General features: G+C 39.7%; 1 protein-coding gene across 11 annotated transcripts in view; it reads left to right on the forward strand.

Annotated features, from left to right (window-relative positions):
- Positions 1-4,809: 4,809 nt before the first annotated feature.
- Positions 4,810-24,974, forward strand: part of si:ch211-243p7.3 — a 53,107-nt gene continuing 32,942 nt past the window's right edge. For 6 of the 11 annotated variants that reach the window (XR_015498423.1, XR_015498424.1, XR_015498422.1 and 3 more), the window contains exons 1-9: positions 4,810-4,865; positions 7,288-7,401; positions 10,658-11,020; positions 12,480-12,670; positions 14,592-14,925; positions 17,599-18,211; positions 21,329-21,517; positions 22,275-22,364; positions 24,287-24,753. Coding sequence is in view for 7 of the 11 variants with exons in the window: in XM_087265378.1 (XP_087121504.1) it covers positions 7,387-7,401; positions 10,658-11,020; positions 12,480-12,670; positions 14,592-14,925; positions 17,599-18,211; positions 21,329-21,517; positions 22,275-22,364; positions 24,287-24,753 (2,262 nt within the window). In the remaining 4 variants the exon portion in view is untranslated. Of the gene's footprint in view, positions 4,866-5,370; positions 6,948-7,287; positions 7,402-10,657; positions 11,021-12,479; positions 12,671-14,591; positions 14,926-17,598; positions 18,212-21,328; positions 21,518-22,274; positions 22,365-24,286; positions 24,754-24,974 lie in introns of those variants that run through there. The other 5 variants (XM_087265380.1, XM_087265385.1, XM_087265381.1 and 2 more) reach the window with 4 other exon arrangements.

Raw genomic sequence — 24,974 nt, forward strand, 5'->3', positions numbered from 1 at the left:
CATCGTAGTCTTTGTGTCTTGTTCGCTGCTGTGAGGTCCGCAGGAAATCAGAATTTGCAATGTTTATTTTGCTAGCACGCAGAGACCTATTTTAACAAGATGTAAAATAAGTGTGTGATGTCCTAGAGTGTGTATGCGTAGGGGATCAACCTACGTTAAAAGATCGATCAGAGATTTATTAGCTCATTTCAAGGAATCGGATCTTGAAGATTTAAATCACTTGATTTGACTCAATTGAGGCCCCGGTTACATTAGTGTATTTTAGTTTTAAAACGGCGTTTTAGATCAAAAACGATCCGCGTCCACACTAGAGTTTCACCTAGCGTTTCTGAACATATCTCCGTCCACACTACGCCACCAAAAACGTGTATCATGTGACCATTCGCGCACTCTAGGCATGCGCGTTCTAGCATAGACAGGAAGCATGTGTCTCGCTGAGCATTTGGTTATTGTCAGTCATCAAACGCCGGTTGAACAATGAACGCGATGGCAAAGAAAGCAAGAGAGGTATTTTTGTGGACAGACGACGTGGTCGAGTTGTTACTAAACGTAACAAATTAATAACTGCACAATATGGCGCCTAAAACAGACAATAGTGCAAACAAAGCTCCCATTTCTGTGTCCATGTTGTTGGTTACAGTGAAGGCTGGTCTGCTGTCTTCCGGTAGCATTAAAGCCATGTGCTAAGGTCATGTGATAGGGGCTTGACGAATAAGGGAAGGATGTGCAATGACACAAATGCCCCAATCAGGTAGCGAATCTCAGCAGCCCCGCCTCCGTTTTCAGATGTCTCCATTTTCCCTCATCCACACTGAGACGGAGCAGCAGCGTTTTAGAATGAAAATGGCCTCTTCAGCATTTCCAAAACACTCCGTTTTCAGCGCTCGAAAACTTCGGCATAGTGTGGACGGATGCCGTAACCGTAGCAAAACTTACGCGTTTTCAATCTAAAACGCATTAGTGTAAACGGGGCCTGAGTCAGGTTGAATCAGATTACAAGACTCACACTTTTCTCTACCATTTTTCCAGCAAATAGAAGACATCGCATTTTACAATCTTGTAACTCAGTAAAGGGTAACTTTAATGCTGAGTTTACACCAGAAGCGAAACGCGCAGATAAATCGCACTTTTCGTGCGTAAATAGCCGCTTGATCATTTGAGCTTACTCGCTTCATTCGCTTGTCAAAATCCGATTCATTCGCACGTCAAATCCGCTTCATTCTCGCGTTAAATTCACTTCACAACCGACTCGAACTCGCGTTCTGTCTTCCCGGTGAGTCTAGCTTGGTTGATAAATGGCTAACATGGATTTCTATTGAAAAAAAATATTTGTGTTTATGTGCTTTATGAAGGCTGAAAAACTGCGTTGATTCATTTGGAGCACTGTCTGAGTCCACTAGATCCTTTCAGAACTAGAGCGAACTTTTTCGAACTAGAGCGATTCGTGCACTACGTTCTTCAAACGCGCAAAACGCTTAATTAAAAACGCTTAACCGTGCCATTCGCATGTTGTGCCATTCGTGCCGTGCCATTTGTGTCATTCGCGCTGCACCATTCGCGCGTATCGCGCCACAGGACATCTATTCGCGTGTCTGCATTGACTTAATATGCAAGTCATTCGCGCTTTGTGCTTCTTCCACGTCTGGTGTGAACGCAGCATTAGCAATGTAGCAAAATCTACAGATCAAGGCAATGACTTCGAAGCACATAAACACGCTACACTACGATACTTGAAACTAATTGCGTAATAAGCAAACGACAAACAAACGCACACACACATTCTTATATGCACACAGAGGCAGTTTAGAGGATGCAAAAAGTCCCAAATTACGTAGTACTCCTTACTAGGTCTTAGACTCACACCTGAGAAACCCTAAAAGCAGAGATTTGGCTTATTTTTAACTTCTAAATATCAATCTGCTTCAGAACATCAGCAAGAGACAGCATTTTGTTTGTGTTACTAGCACTTTTGCTGAAGTCTTGAGTTTCACTCCTGATTCGGTGGTGACTCGCTTCGGTGATGTCTTTAGGATTCACTTGCTCGTGAGGGGCAATATATTTATGTAGTTAAACACCAGCATATTGCTTTACTCATAAACCTAACCCCAACACACATTGATTAATCCACACAGTGGTAAAAGTTGAACTATTTAAATAAATGACCGCTCCCCGTGTGTTATGCTGCGTTCACACCAGACGCGGAATGCGCGTCAAGCGCTCGTGATTTACATGTTAAGTCAATGCAAACGCGCGAATAGACATCCTGGGGCACGAAACGCGCAAATTGAGTGTTTTGCGTGTTCGCGCGAAGTGCTTGAGTTCGAAAGTCTGAACTTCAGTGGACATTGGCGCCGCGTTAATCAATCAATAGCTTGCTCTAGTGGGGGCATGATTGTGACGTACACCTGTTGTTGTAGTCCCGGGGAAAAGTCTCTAGCCGACACCGACAAAAAGTTCATCAAACTGGGCTGGGCTCAGTCAGAAGCACCACTGAAAGCCTTTATCATCCAGGTTCACTTTCTGGAGGAGTTTATTAGCTCACAGAGCTGGATGCACTTCTGAAATGATCTAGTGGACTCAGACACGGCCCTAAACGTATCAACGCTGTTTTTCAGCCTTCATAAAGCACATAAACAGTTATTTTATCAATTAAATCCATGTTAGCCATTTAGCAACCAAGCTAGAGTCACCGGGAAGACAGAAGCAGTTCCCATCACGCGAATCCACGTCTGTTGTAAAGTGAATTTGATGCGAGAATGAAGCGGATTTGACGTGCGAATAATTCGAATTTTGACAAGCAAATAAAGCGAGTAAACTCAAATGTTCACGCGGCTATTTATGCACGAAAAGCACGATTTGTCCACGTGTTCCGCGTCTGGTGTGAATGCAGCATAATGAACAGCTGATGGTGGTCATAGCAAACGCAAAAAGCAGAGGACCGCCAGTTGCAACTAAAACTGATAAAGGAAGAAGCACGCGTCACATTTTTAACATAGTTTTGGACGTGATATTTGAACAGCCCCATACAGATTTAAACTGAGAGATACAGCATAAGCACTGATCTTTTACAGATACATGATTACAAGCCGCTCTGGGTGATTACAATTGGAGGAAGAAGAAATTGGTCCATGTGAACTGTAATAGTTACTGACAAAGTCTGACAAAGTCCCATACACAAAAGTCTCTGCTGCTCCTTCCTTTAATAGCCAAAGGCCGGCGAATCCCATGTTGTAGTGTAGGTTATTGTATCAAAAGTAAAATGGCAGGAACAAACACAGCACACGGTTGGCTATTCTGTGGTATTGTTGTGAAAATGAACTTTAACCCTTTATTCCCCACAGCCGAATCTCCATCTATTAGTGATGGTCATCTTTGCATCATGATCAGTCCCGTGATCCACCGAGCCTCCGCTGAAGTGAAAGCACATGCACATTTTAACAGAACTGGAGGTAAATATTTTGTGATGTACCGTATTGACGTCGATGTGATCAAACAAAAGATCTGAAACCAACCCGATTCATTTATTAGACTCTGAGTTGACTATTTTCCTAAAGAATCAATCGTTTTAAACACGATGCACTTTCAGATTTAAACCTCAGCTAGATGTTTTCATTCACTAGAGCTCTGTTACACACTGCATGGAAGCTCATTTGTAAAATCCTATAATAGGGGCTCTTTAAGATAAACAATCCATGCCAGTTAATCCAGTTACAAATTAGTTTTGACAATCTTTAACTAAAACGGAAAACCTCAGATATTGTCAGTTCGATGGCTTGGATGAAACGTACTTAGCAACTATCTCATAGTTTCCCATTGTAAAAAGCTGCCATTGACTTTACATTGGATATACTAACAAACATACTAATCCATACTGGAAACATAGTAACAACATGCTAATTTGTACTATATACATACTATCAACATGCGTATTCATACTATAAACATACTAGCAACGTGAATATTTATAGTATAAACATACTAGCAACATGCATATTTATACTATAAACATACTAGCAACATGCATATTTATACTATAAACATACTAGCAACATGCATATTCATACTACAAACATACTAGCAACATGCATATTCATACTACAAACATACTAGCAACATGCATATTCATACTATAAACATACTAGCAACATGCATATTCATACTACAAACATACTAGCAACATGCATATTTATACTATAAACATACTAGCAACATGCATATTTATACTACAAACATACTAGCAACATGCATATTCATACTAAATTTATGCTAAATACATGTTAGTTTATACTAGAAACATGCTATCCTATTTGTAGTTCTCTATACCAAGTGTTGCTTTAAACCACTTCAATTATTTAAACTTTGAAACTACTTCAAACATTCAGAGGAGGCTTTCTCAAGCCACCATAAAGTTTGTCTACAAACTTTACATTTCTAGTTGGATGTTATAGTTTGACTGGCAGATACTGTTTGCGCCTTGATGTACATTGACAGGATGGAATAATAACAATAAACAATTTTTTATTATTATTAAAATAATCATTTTCAAACATTCATCAGGCATTTCCATTCTATATTCATTATTGTTTATTGATAATTAATACTAATGTGATATGAGAAGGGAAAAGCGAGAAGCAGATTTTGACTAAACTCTGGCTACCCGGGGGCGTGACCCATTCTTTTACCTCCTTCAATTGGCTGAGAGTTACCGTCACCATAGACTACCAATCGCATCGCAGAATTTGAATGTAGACTACCAATCACAGAAGAGAACGGACATTAAGACCAGTTAGCCATTTTTATGTTATAAACTGGAGCTGCAAACATTGGCACATGGTTCTTATGCAAGGAGATCATGCTGTTATAAGGTGAGTGGATATCTGTTAATATTTCTAATCAAAGGACAATTGAGCGAACATGAATATACATTTTTGGCACTACAGTGTTGTAAACAGTCTTAAAGTGTTTATTGAGCTGCAAAAACGTGCAGTCGGTGTTCACGAGCTATGGCTAATTGTTAGTGAGTTGATATCTGTTGATGTTAATCACATTGATGGATTAATGAACTGGTCGCTACAACAGTACAGAGAGTACAGTGTTGTATTGGGACATTTGGTGTGATATACTGTCTGTACAGCCTTATAGCGTTGTGTCCGATATAAAATGCACACAATGACCATAGATATATACACCTATGCACAATGACATGTCCATGACGTCAAGCAAGCTTTAGGAGTATATGTAATTTACAACACACGAAAACGCCTGTTTGACTTTCACTGATGCTGTTCTTCATAAGAACAAATATGTTTTAAATAAGCATAACTTATTCATTTATTCTCCTTTCGAGAGCAATGTTGTTTGCAATCACGTGATTCTAGTGACGCGCGAAATTCAGATGGAGGGCAGGAAGTAAAACTGAACAGAATGGATCGAGGAAAGTCCGTAATTTTGCGGTTTATACCATATTTCTAAGTATATATATATAGATTTAAAACAGCATATGTTGCACACGATGACTGTATTATAAAGAGAGACACGTTTTCTACTAAACTGCAATATTTGCCTGTTGAGGCGGTAAATACTTGAAGCTATAATTAACGTTACATAAAAATACTATAGTAAATTTATAGTAGATGCTATGCTTTTTAACCACAGGCAACTATAGTAAAATACCTTAAGTAAACTGTTGTCGAAGTTCTATGGTTGCTGTGGTAATACTACTATAGTAATAAACAAAATACTTTAATACTGTACTGTTTACACCACAGTTGCTACAGTTTAATAGTGCACAAATACATACTATTTACAACTCTTTGTTAGTGAATGCTACAGCATAATGCACTATTAAACTGTGGTAACTGTGGTGTAAACAGTACAGTATTAAAATATTTAGTTTATTACTATAGTAATACCACAGCCACCATAGAACTTCAACAGCAGTTTATTGTGACGTTATGTATACTGTGTAGTATTTACAACTCTTTGTTAGTGAATGCTACAGCATAGTATTATGGTGCACTATTAGACTGTAGTAACTGTGGTATACACAGTACAGTGTTAAATAGTTAGTTTTTTTTATTATAGTAGTATTACCACAGTTTGTTTAATGTATTTTACTATATTTGCCTATGTCTTACAAGTAAAATAGAGTAAAGTAAACAGCAAATGTGTTGCTGGTTATCCAAACGATTGCTATTTTAGAGCACTAGTGTTAACCACCAACAAAATAATCTAACAAAACTAGTAAGGTATGGGTTTTGTGGTTTTATCTGTGTAGAAGGTCTGGAAGACAATAAAAACGGCATGATAAAAACACTACAGTCATTTAAAGTAAAAACTTGAACCACATAGGCTAGTAAAGTGTATACTGTGTAGTATTTACAACTCTTTGTCAGTGAATGAATAATGCACTATTAAACTGTAGTAACTGTGGTGGTGTACACAGTACAGTGTTAAAGTAGTTTGTTTATTGTTGTAGTATTACCACAGCTATCAGGTAAAAACCTGAACCATATAGGCTAGTAAAGTGTATACTGTGTAGTATTTACAACTCTTTATTTGTGAATGCTACAGCATAGTATTATAGTGCACTATTAAACTGTAGTAACTGTGGTGTAAATAGTACAGTGTTAAAGTAATTAATAATGTGAAAGCTTAAACCATATAGGCTAGGGTTGGGCGATGTCTAATGTGAAACATCGCGATGGATGACAGGGTGTTTGGGGGGTGGGACATTTAAGTCTCTAAAAACATTTATGACTGCGTGTTATCATATAGCGACGGAGTGGCGCAGTAGGTAGTGCTGTCGCCTCGCAGCAAGATGCTCACTGGTTCGAACCTCTGCTCAGTTGGTGTTTCTGTGTGGAGTTTCCATGTTCTCCCTGTGTTCGCGTGGGTTTCCTCCGGGTGCTCCGGTTTTCACCACAGTCCAAAGACATGCAGTACAGGTGAATTAGGCTAAATTGTTGGTAGTGTATGAGTGTGTGTGTGTGTGTGGATGTTTCCCAGAGATGGGTTGTGGCTGGAAGGGCATCCGCTGTGTAAAAACTTGCTGGATAAGTTGGCGGTTCATTCCGCTGTAGCGACCCTGGATTAATAAAGGGACTAAGCCGACAAGAAAATGAATGAATGGATGTGATCATATAAGGGTTATGAAAATCAATCATGTCATAGTCGTCTCTTTAAATTACCACTGAACCTAAATAAATGATTCGCTAATTGTCTGGTAAACAGTGAAATATATATATTTTTTTAGATGGGTCGATGAATAGATGTGTGTCATTTTAGTTATAGAGACCTCTTAAGTGGTGTTGCCGGTAATTCGGATCATTTCAAGTGCTCCACCAGATCATCAGCAGGTCACATTACAGACGACAAAAGGAGACCATGAGTGACTCTTCTGTGAGTAATAATATTCATTTTAATTCAGTTCAGTTTAAGTTTATTTGTGTAGCGCAGTTTTCAGTAATTATTGTTTCAAAGCATCTTTACGAAACGTGCACATTTAAAATCAAATTCAGAAATGGTAAGTTTATTAGTCGCCATAACTTTATTAGTTACTCATTACTTTAACTAGTAAATAATAGCTTTTAACAGTTAAAGTTATCACATGTATGTATAATTAACCTGCAGTTATACACTCAACGGCCACTTTATTAGGTACACCTTACTAGTACTGGGTTGGACCCTATTTTGCCTTCAGAACTGCTTTAATACTTCATGGCATAGATTCAACAAGGTACTGGAAATATTACTCAGAGGCTTTGGTCCATAGTTACATGATAGCATCACGCAGTTGCTGCAGATTTGTCGGCTGCACATCCATGATGCAAATCTCCCATTCCACTACATCCCAAAGGTGCAATATTGGATTGAGCTCTGGTGGTTGTTGAGGCCATTTGAGTACAGTGAACTCACTGTTGTGTTCAAGAAACCAGTCTGAGATGATTCACGCTTTATGACATGGAGCATTCAGGGTTCAACGCTAAGGATTTTTTCTACTGGTCCGATCGGGCAAGTGGTTTAGATTTTACTTGCCCTGCCAAAATTTTCACTGGCCCCAAAAAAGGGAAGTTAATAGCTATTTTTTAGCCACATATTTTAAATAATGTGTCAAAAATAAAGTCTGTGAATCTAGAATTTTAATACTTAAAAAAAACTGTAAATAAAAGTGTTATGCTAACAAAAAGAGCAGATGGAAAATGTGGATCTATTTTATTGCGGTTTAAAATTATTTTACAAAAGTGGCTGACTTGTCAAACTGACGGCAAACTTGCTCACTTAATTTTTATTTTGTTGTGTTGTTCCCATGTAAATGTCTACTGCCAAGACGTTAGAAACAGACATTTTCTTTTAGCCTTGTAATTTGATGTTGCCGCCATGTTGCTGTTTCTACGCTTTACTGGTTGTTACCAGGTTACAAAAAAAAATAGCATGGTCAAATCAAACAGATAAGAGGAACCGGAAAGCAATATGTTGTTCACTACATTACAGAGAAGGTAGCGTGTAAAAACTTAAAAGCACAAACTTAAAATGCACGCAATTGACAAATAGTCACAGACAAGTTAAATGTTAGTGACAAGGCAGCACTGTCCCAATCGGGCCAGTAATGATGCAGACTACTGTCCCAAGTGTCGCTCACGCTAGCCCTGGACCACCGGTCAGTCCTTATTGTTGAGCCCTGGCATTATTTAGCTGTATGCAGCCATCAGAAGATGGATACACTGTGGCCATAAAGGGATGAGCATGGTCAGCTGTGGTGTTGACACGATGCTCAATTGGTACTAATGGGCCCAAAGTGTGCCAAGAAAACATCTCCCCAACCATTACACCACCACCACCAGCCTGAACCATTGATACAAGGCAGGATGGATCTAGGCTTTTTTGTTGTTGAGCAAAATTTTGACCCCACCATCCGAATATCGCAGCAGAAATCGAGACTCATCAGACCAGGCAACATTTTTCCAATCTTCTATTATCCAGTTTTGGTGAGCCTGTGTGAATTGTAACAAGTGGTTATTTGAGTTACTGTTGTCTTTCTATCAGCTCCAACCAGTCTGGCCATTCTCCTTTTAACCTCTGGCAGCAACAAGGCTTGTGCGCCTACAGAACTGTCGCTCACTGGATATTTTCTCTTTTTTGGACCATTCTCTGTAAACCCTAGAGATGCTTGTGCGTGAAAATCCCAGTAGATCAGCAGTTTCTGAAATACACAGACCTGCCTGTCTGGCACCCCATTTCTTCTCCATTCTGATGCTCGGTTTGAACTGCAGCAGATCGTCTTGACCATGTCTACATGCCTAAATGCATTGAGTTGCTGTCATGTGATTGGCTGATCAGAAATTAGCCTCAACGAGCAGTTGGATGTACTAAATAAATAAAGTAGCCGGTGAGTGTATAGTATATAGGTGATGTCATTGTGAACATGTTTAGTCAAGTGTATTCGTATATTAAATGTGCTTTAAAGGGATAGTTCACCCAAAAAAATCACTGACAATTTACTCGCCCGCATGTGGTTTCACTTTTATTAGTTTCTTCTGTTGAACGCAAACAAAGGCAATCTGTAACCATTGACATTCATACACTGTAAAACCAAAAAAGTTAAGGTAACTCAAACCATTTAAGGAAACCGATTGCAACAAACCATTTAAGTTCAAAATTTTATCCTAATCAGTACTGTTAACTTAATCTATTTGAGTAAATGAAGCAATTTGAGCACAGTAAAACCCAGTAAATGAAGAGAACTCAAACCAAAAGAGTACTGTAAACACATTAAGTAAAGTCAACTCAAACCATTTGAGGAAACCGATTGCAATAAACAATTTGAGTTAAAAAAAAAAATCTATATGAGTATTGTGAACTTATTCCATTTAAGTTTAACTAATGAGGTGTTTAGTTAACTCATTACCTTCAACACTGAGTTCAAAACTCTTTTCCAATGAGTAGAATTAACTTTTAGTCAATTTTGAGTTTAAATGCATTAAGAATGAATTAAGTTTATTTAGCCTGGATATCTAAACACTTGTTATAAAAAGCAGAAAGAGTATGACATGTCTTATGAAAGGGTGATTTTATAGACAGTTTATGTGTACATGTATGGATCAAAGGAAATATATTTCCAGCTTTTATAAACCTTGTTTTGCCTGTAGATTGCTTACAATAAGTTTTACAATCACTTAGAAAAAAATTACAAATTTTATTAGATCTTATTAACAGCAGCTGTTATGATTGCCTAGTGACTAGATCAGTCCTCTGTAGGCAAGATCGTCTCATCGTCTCACACTTGGTTCAGCCTGTGGATGACTTCAAAGGACTCTGAATTGAAGACAGCTATTATTAGCCCCATTAAGCAATATCGTAGGTCCACAGAACTAGTCATTGTTATACAATGACTTGCTTAATTACTCTAACTTGCCTAATTAACCTAGTTAAGCCTTTAAATGCCACTTTAAGCTGAATACTAGTATCTAGAAAATGATCTAGTAAAATTTTTCACTGTCATCATAGCACAGATAAAATAAACCAGTTATTAGAAATTAGTTTTTAACGCTATTATCTTTAGAAATGTGTTGGAAATTAACTTCTTTCTGTTAAACAGAAATTGGGGGAAAAATTATAAAGGGGTGTTTATAATTCTGACTCCATCTTTATATTGCAGGTTGAGCTTGAGGGTTGGGTGCGGATGTGGGAAAAACCTGACGGTATTTCACCGGCTGACCTCTCATGGGTGAAGAATGACACAGAGAGAGGGCTCTTCACCCACGTTCAGGTCTATCAGGACAGTACTGGTGTGCTGAAGAGGCGACGGGTGATGAAGTCCAACAGGATGTGGTTTTACCCCCCAGAATCTCCAGGCTACGTCAGCGAGACTGTGCCATCACCACACCTCTTCTTTCGGGGTCGCGTCTTTGTCTGGCGGCCCGTTGGAGTGTGGAGATACTCACTGAGGTGTCCTCGTGGTGAAGAATGTGCTGGTAGTGGAAAAAACCTGCACCTCTATCCGTCAGGATACCACAATAGGGTTTGTCTGATTACATTGTGTATGATTATTAAACTGTAAAGCCAACAGTTAACTTTATCAAATGAAAGGACTCTGTTCACAGCTAGAGTTTTAAAGCTGACGATAAACTTCCAGTAAAAGCTTAATTTTCTTAGACTCATTTCAGTGTCGCAAGGTTGTTTTTACAGCATTGATTTTTGTAATGTATTTACAATACATTCAGCTAAATAGACTTACTCATTCATTTAGTTGTTTAAGCATAAAACGAGATGAAAGACAGTTGTGAACACTAGTGCCGTCAGTAGAATCAGGCTATCGCAGAAATTCCATTGAAAATATTGCGGTTAAATAAGCTGTCATATTTTAAAGACATGGCGGGGGGGGAAATGGAATTTAATGTAGTGCTTTTTGTCCATATACCCACTTCATATTGTATAGCTAACAGGGAGTGAAGATTGCTGATTTTCAAAGAAAACAGATCTTAAACGTGACAATTTTGTTATAGAAAGACAGTTCACCAGAAGCCACCCGGCTGAAAATTAAAAGTCTGTGTGCATATAGCTCATTATGTAATTAGGATGTTAAAGTAAACAAAAATATTTGTGTCCACCTTGAAACATTTCCATTGTTTTGGCTATTTGCACATGTTGTGAGAGAATGCAGCGCTTATTATTAGTTTGTTTACTTTGTGAAGTTTATTTATAAACTAATTTTGAGAGGATCACGTGCTTATGATTGCTTGCAGTCAGTCCCGCATTATCCAATTTATGATTCACCAATCAGACGATTCCTAAACCACTATAAATACCCTAAGTTCCATATAACAGCCATCTTCGTTTTGAAGAATCCCCCCTTCCACCCCTACTTCTCCTCCTTTCCTAGATGGGTGGCATCGTGGCCCAGTGGTTAGCACTGTTGCTTCACAGCAAGAACGTCAATGGTTCTAGTCCTTACCAGGCCAGCCAACGTTTCTGTGCGGAGTTTATACGTTCTCCCTGTGGTCATGTGGGTTTCTCGGTTTCCTCCCACTGTCCAAAAACATGCGACTTAAGTTAATTGACTAATCCAAATCGGCACCATAGACATGCTCCTAAAAAGTAGTCAGCTCTTAAGAGCCACCATTATCTGTTCATTAGCTACTACAGCAGGGGAGTTCTCCAGATCTACCTGAGCTCAAACTCCCCTCTCGCCTTGGAAACGGGAGGGAGCCCCGGGCTCGAGGATCTTATGAGCTCAGGGCTCTCTCCCGGGACAGCATGCCAAACAAGTATTATAATCAATCATCAGCTGAGTGTGAACTCTTGAAGTAAGGATTTGCAACATGCTGTCAAACTGATGAAGAAATTTGATTAATTTCCTGGTGTTTTTGGTGATTGCATGTGCTTTCTTAAATTACAGAGCGTTAAGCTCTCTGGACCCCTGTAGTAAACGCATTTAAAGGTCAAACAATACAAAGTGCTGCTGGTTTGTCATGTTACAGGTTTGTCAGATCTGCGATGTCGCCAATTGGTATTCAATGCTGACGGAGGTACTGCGCTGTGGGCCGTGCACCGAGGAAGGGAGGAAGAGTGATGGTGGCGAGGTGGGTCGTTGGTTGGCATGGGATCCTGCAATACTTTGTCAGCTCAGTGAGGCTCACCAAGCCATGTTCCCTGCAATTCTAACTAATGGGTGAGTAAACCAGACAAGTGTTGTCTGTTTACCTCTTTACTGTACAGGGCTCGCAACATTTCTAAATCTCTGGTTGCCCTTCAGACAGGCACTTCAGGTTTTTTTAGTCCAAAATAAATGTATAGAATAGAAAACAAACATTATTTACTAAAGACATACATGCAAAGAAAAGCATACATTTACCAAATAAAATGTTATAATGGCATTTGTTAATTTTAAAATAACCAAGTTTTTATAAAAAAACAAAAATAATAATAAAATAAAATAAAATAATGTTAGGTAAACATTACTTTTAGGTAATTTTTTAATTTTTTTTAATTTGTTATACTGACACAGTAAACGTTTATTTTCATGCACAACACTTTGTGTTTGCAATGGGAAAAAAAACATCAAATGTTCGTCGATACGATCATTTTAATGATGTTCGCACAGGTTTCACTTTCACTTCCGAGTGTGGCTCATGACTGCTGTCATCATGCAAATCCAACCTCCCACACGGCCCTCAAATGATGGCTCTGTGCAACAAGCTGAACGTTATTTACAACTTCATTACCTGTTATTCACAGCCTATGCAGGTTCTGTTCACCATAGTAGGCATCATTGGGCGTGCACGATAGTAAACAAACAGCTGGCGGTCAGCCCACGTGTGATTTTGCAGACGCAAATACATCATTACATGAAGACAGAAATTACATTTTTGGGTGAATTATACCTCATAAATACAGTATGTGACACTTTTAACACCATTTGAAGGTGTCAATGTTGCTGTGAAGACTTGTGCGACTGCCTTGCTTTTCTCCTGACCTCGAAAATATAATTGGCTGAATCATAGGAAGCTGAAAATAAGATTGTGTGTAGGGTCGAATCGAGATCGTGATCTTTTTTCGATGAATCGTGCAGCCCTAGTCTCTACAACAGATTTAAAAGAATTAAATTTAAACACTGCTTAACCAACCTTAGGATTCATTAGGTGATGTATTTACTAACATAAACTATGAACAATACTTGTACATCAGGAAATGTCTTTGATTCGAACTCAGGACGCCCTGAAGTGCTACCATTCCAAATGTCAGCATGCTGACCACTGGGCTATTGTGCCTGTAGGTTAATTATTGAAACCATAAAAGAATGTTCCAGGATGTTTGAGGATGGTTATATATAAAAAAAAACAATGTTCTTTCATGGAAATTTTTAGTTATTCCTTGATTACAATGTCTCAGTCCAGAAAGGTAGAGAGCTCAATATAACAAATTTGCCTCATCAAATGTAGAACCGAGTCTTTTGTCTTTTGTAGTAGCCTTATCAAGAACTTCTGGTAGCTTTTTATTGTTTTATTTATCAAGTGGCTCAGTGGCTAGCAATGTAAGAAGATCACTGGTTTGAGTACTGGCTGGATCAGTTGGCATTTCTGTGTGGAGTTTGCATGTTCTCCCCGTGTTCTCATGGGTTTCTTCAGGGTGCTCCGGAGTCCAAATCTTGCAGGATAGGTGAATTGAATAAACTAAATTGGCTGTAGTGTGTGAATGGGTGTTTCCCAGTACTGGGTTGTGGCTGGAAGGGCATCCGCTGTGTAAAACATATACTGGAATAGTTGGTGGTTCATTCCACTGTGGCAATCTCTGAAATAGAGGCTAAGTCAAAGGAAAATAAATGAATGCATTTATTTTTATCAACTTGGTACTTTTGACACCAGATAGGGCAAATGTAAGCACATATTGATAGTGGCTCCCAAATGCCAAAACATTGCATGAAACATAATTATCCATTTTGTGAAAGAATACAAAAGCATTGAAATAAATTTTGATGATGGATTTTGGTAGCCTGACGGGAAAACAGCATCGAGCCTAGTAATTTTGCTAGCTTTACCCTTGTAGCCCTACCGTACTCTGTTCATGCACTGATTGATTATCACACTTTTTAGGCGTGGTGTGGACAAGAGCGTGATACGGCTTCTGCGGGACTGTACCGAGATGCACACCATGATGAAGGTGTGCCGACAGGTTCAAGAAAACCATACGAAGGAGTATCTCCAAAGGAAGGATCTGTACACCACCCTCCTGATGACTCTGAAAAAGCCTGGTGGGATTGTGTCAGCCTTTAAACACAAGTTTGAGGCTCCACCTCCTCAAAAAGAGCTGCCTTCTGCTCGCCTACTTCGCCATGCATTCCTGCTCGCAGAGGCCGGCAATATGCAGGACTACACGAACCAGATTCTGTCCACTTTTGGCACAGTGGTGAAAATGGACTCAAAAAAGGTAAATGCAGCAATGCACAAGGTAGCAAACAACATAGTTGAGAATCAAGTTACTCAACCTATTTGATTGCTTAGTGATATCGAAAACATTTTAAGGCTGGGACACACCAAGCAGACAGTCGGCCATTTGACAGCAAGTCAACGACAACAACTGGCACCAGTGAAACCCAACTGTGTTGCTGCCTCGTTTTGCACGCCGAACAGACGAAAGCTCACTGAAACAAGAGCCATGTTCTTCGCCTGCATAAGAGGATGTCTGTTAGCTCCGCGTGGGGCAGTAATCTGTTTTCTTGTTCCACAAGGGAACTGAACTTCTGATGCAAACAAAGCATAAACAAAGCAGTGTTTATTACCATTATCACAGTTATTGTCACTTACCACAATTATTCGCTTGTTTAAATAGGTTTTACAATTTAATAATTCATATTGTTTGCGAATATTTGAGAAACGAAAACTAAACAAAATGATTTCTGGCCTCTTTGTGATTGGCTTGAATCGTTTACTTGCTACGTCAGTTCACTATGTCACACTCGCACTCTGATTCATTGCTGAAAAACCAGTCAAAGCTCTCTCTTCAGCCGTCTCAAGGCATCTCTGACGCAGCTTCCAATCATCGTCAGTGTAGTGCAAAGTAAGGCTCAAGAGTGGTCCATCGTCCTGCTTGTCTAGAGATCAGATGTGACTGCAAACTGGCTGCATAAGTATAAATCAGCCTCAGCCTTTAAAGCCTTGTTTATACTTCAGTGTCGAGTGATCGCTGTGAGCCACGGCACATGCCGAATCTCATATTCCGAAACTAGCTGGCAGGAGGTTTTTATGTTCCTCTGTGTCAAGTTTTTTCATGGAGGTTTTTTCTGAATGCAACCTTAATGTTCAAGAAGCTAAAACTAGCTCTTTTAAAGACTGGAACCAGTGGACGTGCAAAACCTTTAATCATAAGGTAAACACAAAACAAAGGTTTTCACCTGGAGCTCCACACTTGCACTTGGGGCTCGCAGCTCTCGAGATAGTCCTTGCTGTAACCCACAGCTTGATGACATACTCTACCAGGTCCCCTGCATAATGGAAAATCGCCTACACCTCCCTCTAACATAAACCCAGTCGTCACAGTAGCATGGGTGTTACCCTAGTGGGTGGTACAATGGTTACCATGTAGTGGACCTGGTCACAAACATCATCGTGGTTACAGACTGCTGCTAGGACTTATTGCGAATCTCTGCTCTGATTGGCAAACTGACCAAATAGCTTGCACTATGCGTCATCGCGACATTGAGAGGTGTGCGGGTGTGAGACAATGAGAAGGCTGCGCCGGACCATATGCTTGTGCTTGATGCAGAAGTATAAATCAGCCTTAACAGAGTGGGTCACGTGATTCCACACGTGGTAGGAAATGTAAGAGAAAAAATTGACCTGGGAAAATTTGGTCCTGAATGTCAACTTTGATTATATTGTGATTAATTCAGCCCTATCTGACAGTAAAACGATGACAGCAGACGTGTGAAACTTGCCTGACCAATGAATCGACAAAGCTCAACAGCCGACCGTCAGCTTGGTGTGTCCTGACCCTTACTGTGCGTTCACAACGAAGCCGGTGAGAGCATCAAAGGTCGCTCTGGCCGCCCTGGCGACAACGATGTTTGCCTTCAGCTCCGGCGGCGAGAGCGTCAAAATCCGCTACATTGATTTTGTATTTAAAGTGGCCATTGCAGCATATATCAGTCACATTTCTGCATCAAACATGCTTTCTACCGTGAAAATGTTGCACGCTTTTTCTATCAAATTCATTTAACAATGGAAGATCAAGTTGCATGTTGTGTGGTTTTGCACCACTTAATTATCCAATGTGTCAATATGTCTGAAATATCCTGAAGCAGCAATACTGTTTTGCATTGTTGCATGAGATTCCCGCTTTCTATAACATCAATGCACATCAGTAACTCGCCAGTAACTTTTTTTAATGTATGTTCCTGTAAGAAAACAACTTTAATTAGTGGAAATCCAGCGACCGCATTAATCAAACCCTTGGGAACAACTGTGGTCGGAACCAAAGTTCACAGGACTGTGTTCTCTGGACTCCTCTCAAGCGGTGGACTTCTACATTCTGATTGGTTGCCGCCGAACCGCGTCATAGCTCATTACCATAAGGTGGACTTGATTTCAACTTTCCTCGACTCTCACACCTGGGAAAACGCGTCGTGCAGCTCCTCGCCGCTTATCGCCTCCACCTTCCATTGAAAATTAAAGACTTATGGCTACTTTCACGCTCTCGCCGTTTTCAATGTGAACGTACAGTTCGGCTACCAGTCCCTAACTCATCCAGAAATCTTTTTTGTGAAAATCACCCTTTTTTTTTTTTTTTTTGATCTGTCCAATGTTTGTACACAATTTTGAATATGAATGTTTCTAGATGGCAGTATAGACATGGCCGGCCCGTGCATAGAGGCAACCTAGGTGGCAGAATAGTGAGGATGGCGTCCCCGAACCCCCGGTCCTCACTTTCATCTGGGACACCCACCCCTTCCCTCCTGGTCCTCGCTTTTTGTCTTTCAGGTTGAGGGCGGTGTGATTGCTATTTACTTAGAAGGCTAGTTCAGCTTGCTCCGGCCCTGAGTATAAAGAGGTATAATTTACAGATAACTATATACAGACTTACAGAGTCTCTCACATTTTGCAGGTGTCTGGGGAAGCTGAAGGCTCCGGGGAGTGGTTCACCAGCATTGGCAATGAGCACTCACAAATAGTCTCATTTGTTGTAACGTGTGACGAGTCCACTGAGTGTCTGAAGCCCATGTGTCAGGGAATTATGGACCGGTTCCAGCAGGCCAGTCAACCTGTCCCGAAGATCCTGTATGTTGACCGTGGGTGCTGTTGTGCGCAAGGCCCAACTGCTGTGGAGAATTTGTTCCAGACATGGGTGGACGGTGGTATGGTCATCCGTTTGGACCTTTTCTATTGGATTCATTGCTTTGATGCAGCCATTCGCACAGACAGCCACTCAAAGTACACAGTGTTCAAGTCTGCCCTTGCAGGAGCGGTGCTGGCTTACAACCGTGCAGACTTACAGCTGCTCATCAAGGCTGTCAGAGCTCAGGACCTGAAGGCTTTTGACAGCGTAGCTGATGAAGACATGGTGCGGCTGTATGTTTCGAGAGAGCAGCTGAAGCACCATGTTCGGAGAGTCACTCTTGGGGCTCAGGAGACCTTTCAGCTCATTCAGAGGGCCATAGATGAGCTCAAGGGTCCTGCTGGGATGGACCAGAGTGGAGTCAGTCTCTTTAAATCAACAGGTAATTAATCTACTCCAAGCATATACAGTTAAAATCAGAATTATTTGTATATTTTTGTTCTTTTATTTCCTCAATTTCTGTTTTACGGAAAGATTTTTTCAACACATTTCTAAAAATAACAGTTTCAATAACTCATTTCTAATGACTGATTTCTTTTATCTTTGCCATGATGACAGCACATAATATTTTGCTGTATTTTTTAATATTCTAATATTCAGCTTAAAGTGACATTTAAAGACTTTACTTGGTTAACTAGGCAGGTTAGGGTAATTAGGCAAGTGATTGTATGACAATGGTCTAGGCCTGGGATCACCGAACTTGTTCCTGGAGGCCCGTTGTCCTGCAGATTTTAGCTCCAACCTTATTCAAACACACCTGAACAAGCTAATCAAGGTCCTATTAAGTATACTTGAAACATAGATATATATATTAGATGTCGCCTACCCTGTTGTTGTCTATTGGAAGGAATGCGTCAATAGAGCCGCCATTTTGAAACAGAGTAGCGCTCCTTTGAAATGAATGCGGGACCAAGGTACAGTGGAGGACTGTGGACATCCAAAGCCAGAAATATACATATATCTATGATCGGTAGTTTTCCTGGATGTTATTATGCAATATTTTTTTTTCTATATACGAAAATTAAAATTTTACATCACTTTTCTACATTGAGGGATCATCGCATTGGCATTCCTGACAAAAAGCTTGTGTTTGTGTGTACAGAAATGTACTATTCACCCTCCCTGTTAAATTTGATCTAATCCATGTCCTGAAACACACCTCCTCTCCTGCTTTCACTTCTCATACTGACGGAGGGAGCCATTCGTTTGTGAATGAATCTCCGTTATGAATGACTTGTTCACTAGCCGACAATTATACAATTTTCTGGCAGCGCAGCATCTCGTTATCATATTTCTCTTTGCATTGTTTGCTGATTTTATTCAACAAAACTAGCATAAGCTGAGTGTTTAGTGCGAGTTGGAGTTACTTTGCCTTATGGTGAATGCAGTAAGTGACTATATTATCATCAATAACGTGACCTGTTTAGCACAAAAGTTCAGAACATACAAAAACGTAAAAAACTAAATCTTACCTATGAAATTTTCTGCCTTTTTGCTTTGTTTTCTTTGTTTGCTCGTTACCACACCCGTAGACAGCGCTAAAGTCCCGCATCTTCACTTAATAACACTGTCTTGACTAGTGCGGTTGAATGACATTTGTCTTGGGAGCACTGTACCAATGTGGCGGCGCTATTGACGCATGCTTAGGGTCCCTATGGGATATCTAGTGTATATATCTATGTACTTGAAGATAAATAGCAATAAAATAACAAAACTGGAATAACTACAGCAGTCGCGATCATCTGATCTCACATGAAGCAAGAGATTGCGAGGACATATGATGACGTGTGCAGGTTGTGTAGTGCTGTCCCAATTCTTAGGGGTAAATTTTGAAGCCCTTCCCCTTCACCCTCGGTTGTAAGGGCCAAGGGGAGAGTGTAGGGGTACAAAAATAGAATTGGGATTGGGCCTTACTCGGTCTACCTATATATTGCTATTCTAAATACAACCCCAAATCAGAAAAAGTTGGGACAGTATGGAAAATCCTAATTAAAAAACGAAGTAGGGATTTCTAAATTTAATTTGACGTATTTTATTACAGACAATATGAACATTAAATATTTCATGTTTTGTCCGGTCAACTTCAATTCATGTGTAATTACACCTTTCCTGTCGATCAGTCCTGCTACACATTCCAAAAGAAGTTGTGACAGCAGCAATTTAGGGTTAGTAATCATCTGGTCAGTTGGTTAAATAATTATGTAATTTGAAACCAGTGATGTCAACAGATAAAAGGTCTAGTCTTTTTGGAGCAAAGATGAGGATGAGGAACCCCAGTTTGCCATCAAATACATAAGAAAATTATTGCGATGTTTAAAAACAATGTTCCTCGAAGAAAGATTGAAAGACATTAGATATTTCACCTTCAACAGTGCAATCATTAAAAGATTCATGGAAACTGGAGAAAATTCAGTGCGTAAAGGACAAGGGTGCAAGCCTAAGCTGAACAACCGTGATCTCTGATCCCTCAGGTGGCACTGCATCAAGAATCGTCATTTATCTATAACCGATATCACCACATGGATGATTATTTTGGCAAACCTTTGACAAGCTCCACAGTATGTAGTTACATCTACAAATGCCAGTTTAAACTGTTCTGTGGCAAAAGGAAGCCCTATGTTAACAGTGTCCAGAAGCGTGGTCAACTTATTTGGGGTCGGAGACATCTAGGAAGGACCATCACACAGTGAATGTGTTCTCTGGTCAGATAAATCACTCTCTTAGGTATTTTTTTTTTTTTGGAGAAATGAACACAGTGTGCTCGGTACCAAAGAAGAAAAGATCATTCAGACTGTTACCAGCAACAAGTCCAAAAGCCAGGGTCTGTCATGGTATGGGGTTGTGTCAATGCCCTTGGCAAAGGAAACTTGCATATCTGTGATGGCACCATTAATGCTGAAAAGAACAGATTTTGGAGCACAATATGCTGCCTTCTTTCGCAGGCACGCCCATGCATACTTCAACAAGACGGTGCTGGCATGGGAGGAAGAAGATACAGGTAATTGACTGGCCTGCCTGCAGTCCTGACCTGTCTCCAATAGAGAACGTGTGGGTCATTTTGAAGCACAAAATCCGACAATGAAGAGCCCGTACTGTTGGCCATTTTAAGACTTGTTTGCAGTCCCTAAACAATAAGTGTTGTGAAAATATATAGCAATATGGCAAAGTGGGGTAAATGCCTGACTGTTCCAACTTCTTTTAAAATGTATTGCAAGTACCAATAATAAAATACACGTTTATTTTGAAAAATAAAACAAGAAAAATCATGTGGAACACATTAAATAAAATTTGCTTACGAATACAAGTCAAAGTAAATTCATAAATCACTCCTTTCATTTTTATTTGCGTTTTCCATACTGTCCCAACTTTTTCTAATTTGGGGTTGTGCAATGCTGTTAGCGTATAGTGTATAACATTATGTAAATATATATTTATCGTCTGCTATTTTGACACATGCAAACTGTCCATCTGATGTGTAAATATTTTGGTCCCCTTACAGAAGCAATAGATGGCGTGTGGGAAGCGCAGCAACGACACCTTGAGTGCATACAGGATCCGCCAGAGATGAGCATGTACAGAGTGGCTGGTACCGCCAACATCAATGGGGTGGACGTTCCATACTATAAGTGTCTCCGTGGAAACAACAGTCTGGAGGGGTTCTATAAATCTCTGCCTCACATGATCCCAGGTACATGTTCATCAGTTCATTCAGTCCACACCATTATATTTTGCTTGGCTCCTAATGGGTCAGATGTTTAAAGGTACAATCATTTTACAAATCTCCTCGAGGTCAACGGGTGAATTTTACCAGTTTTAAAACCATTCAGCCGGTTTTTGGGTTTGGCGGGAGCACTTTAAGCTTAGCTTAGCATAAATCACTGAATCGGATTAGACCATTAGCATCCCACTCAAATTCGAAAGATTTGTGATCCTTTTCCTATTCTTGATTCTTCTGTGGTTGCATCATGTACTAACGCCGATGTAAAATGCAAAGTTGGTATTTTTTTTAGACCGATATGACCTGTCCTGCATAGTTTAGCTCCAACTTCCTCCAACACACCTGCCTGGAGATCTAGTATACATAGAAAGAGCTTGATTAGCGGGTTCAGGCGTTTAATTTGAGTTGGAGCTAAAATATGCTGGACACTGGCCCTCCAGGACCGAGTTTGGACACCCCTGGGCCAAGACTTATACTCATGCTGGCGTAATAATCAAAACTCCTCTTTTTATTAAGCGAGATGCTAATGGTCTTATCCGATTCAATGATCAATGCTTAGCTAAGAAAAAGTGCTCCCACCAGACCCAGGGTTATCCAGCCAGAGCATCTCTTGAATGCGTTTAGTTTTTTAAACAGTTTATTGCATTTAGTTGGAGATTAATGAGCGGAAATTTCTAGATTTGTACTTGTATGAATTGATGGTATACTCTTGTCATTTTCACACCAGGGTCTCGCTCTACACGCGCTCTCAATGTTGTTGTCTGGTCACCCAAAGAGAGTCCAAGACCACTACTTGTTACTGTAAAGGACTCTTCAAGTAAGTTTGTAAACTTGCTAGTTATTAGAGCCTTTTACTGTATAACCACTGGACTAGGCTTCCATCACTGGGAAACACCTATACACTCTTATTCACACACATACACTACTAACAATTTAGCCTACTCAATGCCACATGTTTTTGGACTTATGGGAGAAACCGGAGCACTCGGAGGAAACCCATGCGAACACGGGTTGAACATGCAAACTCCACACAGAAATGCCAATTGACCCAGCCGGGGCTCGAACCAGCGATCTTCTTGCTGTGAGGCGATTGTGCTACACACTGCGCCACCGTGCTGCCTATCACAGTATATTATATTAAGATATAATACTTAAGCTGCAAAAAGATTACTTTTAAAATATTTAATAGCTAAAAAATGCTTTAAACATGCACATGTACACAATAACCCATACACACTCGAATTCACACACACTTACACACTACGGCCAATTTAGCTTACCCAATTCACCTGTACCGCATGTCTTTGGACTGTGGGGGAAACCGGAGCGCCCTGAGAAAACCCACGCGAAGCAGGGAGAACATGCAAACTCCACACAGAAATGCCATCTGACTCAGCCGGTACTTGAAACAATAACCTTCTTGCTGTGAGGTGAAAGGGCTAACCACTGACCCACTGTGCCATACTATTAGAGTTATAAGTGAATAAATAAAAATACAACAAAATTTTAATAGTTATTAGCTTCATTTAATCAAACAATTACAACTTTAAATTTTAAAGTGTTATTATTAGGCATTAACTAATTAACATCACCTAAGATTAAGAAATGCTTTTTTAATTGTCATTATATCTGCTTTAGACAAATTGTTTGATAAATTAAGGCCTCTAAACGGTCATAGAGTTTTCAATGTCGTAACCCTGATTAACGTGAAAAATAAGTATTGTTAAATTTAAAGCCTTTAAAGTATTTACCAATTTGGTGCAGTTATGAAAAACCACTTATACAACAATCTGAATATTTTTAACAGACAATCAAAAAGTGTAATATAAAGTGACCTCAATATAGGGCTGGACGATTAAACGGAAAGAAACCAAAATTCGTAACCTATAACCAGCACAATTTCCCATGTCAGTTTTATTTTACCTGTTAATTGAAAAGTTATTGTATAACGATGGTTTGTTGTGTAGACTATCGAAAAATAAAATAGTTTAAAGGGCCCCCTGTTTATTTTTCCCCGAGTTTCTGTTTAACGGAGAAAAGTTTTTTCAACGCATTTCTTAACATAATGGATTTAATAACTCATTTCTAATAACTGATTTATTTTATCTTTGCCATGATGACAGTAAATAATATTTGACTAGATGTTTTTCAAGACATTTCTATACAGCTTAAAGAGACATTTAAAGGCTGAACTAGGTTAATTAGGTTAGCTAGGCAGCTTAGGGTAATTAGGCAAGTTATTGTATAACGATGGTTTGTTCTGTAGACTATCGAAAATAAAATATAGCTTAAAGGAGCTAATAACTTTGACCTTAAAATGGTGTTTAAAAAAATAAAAAACTACTTTTATTTAAGTCAAAATAAAACAAACAAGACTTTCTCCAGAAGAAAAAATATTATCAGACACACTGAGAAATATTTACTGGGAAACATTTTAAAAAAAAGAAGAAGAAAAAATTCAAAGGGGGGCTAATAGTTCTGACTTCAATTGTATGTATGTGTGTGTGTGTAAATATATATATATATATATATATATATATATATATATATATATATATATATATATATATATATATATATATATATATATATATATATATACACACACACACACACACACACACACACAAACACACACACACACACACCCCAATATCATAACCTAAAACCACAATCTGTACTGTTGCATCTCTATGTCTGACCATGATATGATTTTAATGCTCTTTCTGTCATTTGAAGGCCCCCACTGTGCCGCACATCCATTTCATGTGCACCTCATCAGCAGAATCGCTCGCTGGAACTCAGAACAGAGTCCTCACACAGTGTTTGGTGTCAAACACCAAACGCACAGATCCTACTCTGGGCCTCTGATTGAACGTCTCAACACCCGATGCCAGCAGTTGTTTGGAGAAAATGTGGAGGAGAATATCCATGTCCCCGCTGCTGTGACGTCAAACGAGCGGCTCGGTTTGGATTATCTATTCAGCCAAAGCACGGGTGAATCTGGAGGCTTCACCCTCACTGACCTATCAAAGTACGCACCCAGTCCAGAGGAGGAGGTGATTGAGCCAGGCCAGGCTGACCCAGAGGAGGATGACGAGGCATACCAGAGTGACCCAGAGGCAGATCAGGATGTGGTCACCGTTGCTCCAGCACACTTAACTCTAACCACCAATGAAACTACCACTGCTCATCCTCCGGCTTTTGTGAGTCTTTATTTTTTGCTTATCCAAATGCATCACTAGTACTTAGTTACTCTTAATTTTTTGTGATTTAAAACCAGTTAAACTCCGTGGACCCGGTACGGGGTCTTTGACGTCATCGACTTTCACTTTCAGATTTAAAGAGCTAGCATTGCACCAGACCCCCTTAAGTGGATTCGTTTGAAAGTGTAGAATCTATATTTTATGCACATATGCATCACTTT

This window comes from Danio rerio, chromosome 8 (genome assembly GCF_052040795.2).
Source record: "Danio rerio strain M-AB ecotype USA chromosome 8, GRCz13ab, whole genome shotgun sequence".
NCBI classification, from domain to species: domain Eukaryota; kingdom Metazoa; phylum Chordata; class Actinopteri; order Cypriniformes; family Danionidae; genus Danio; species Danio rerio.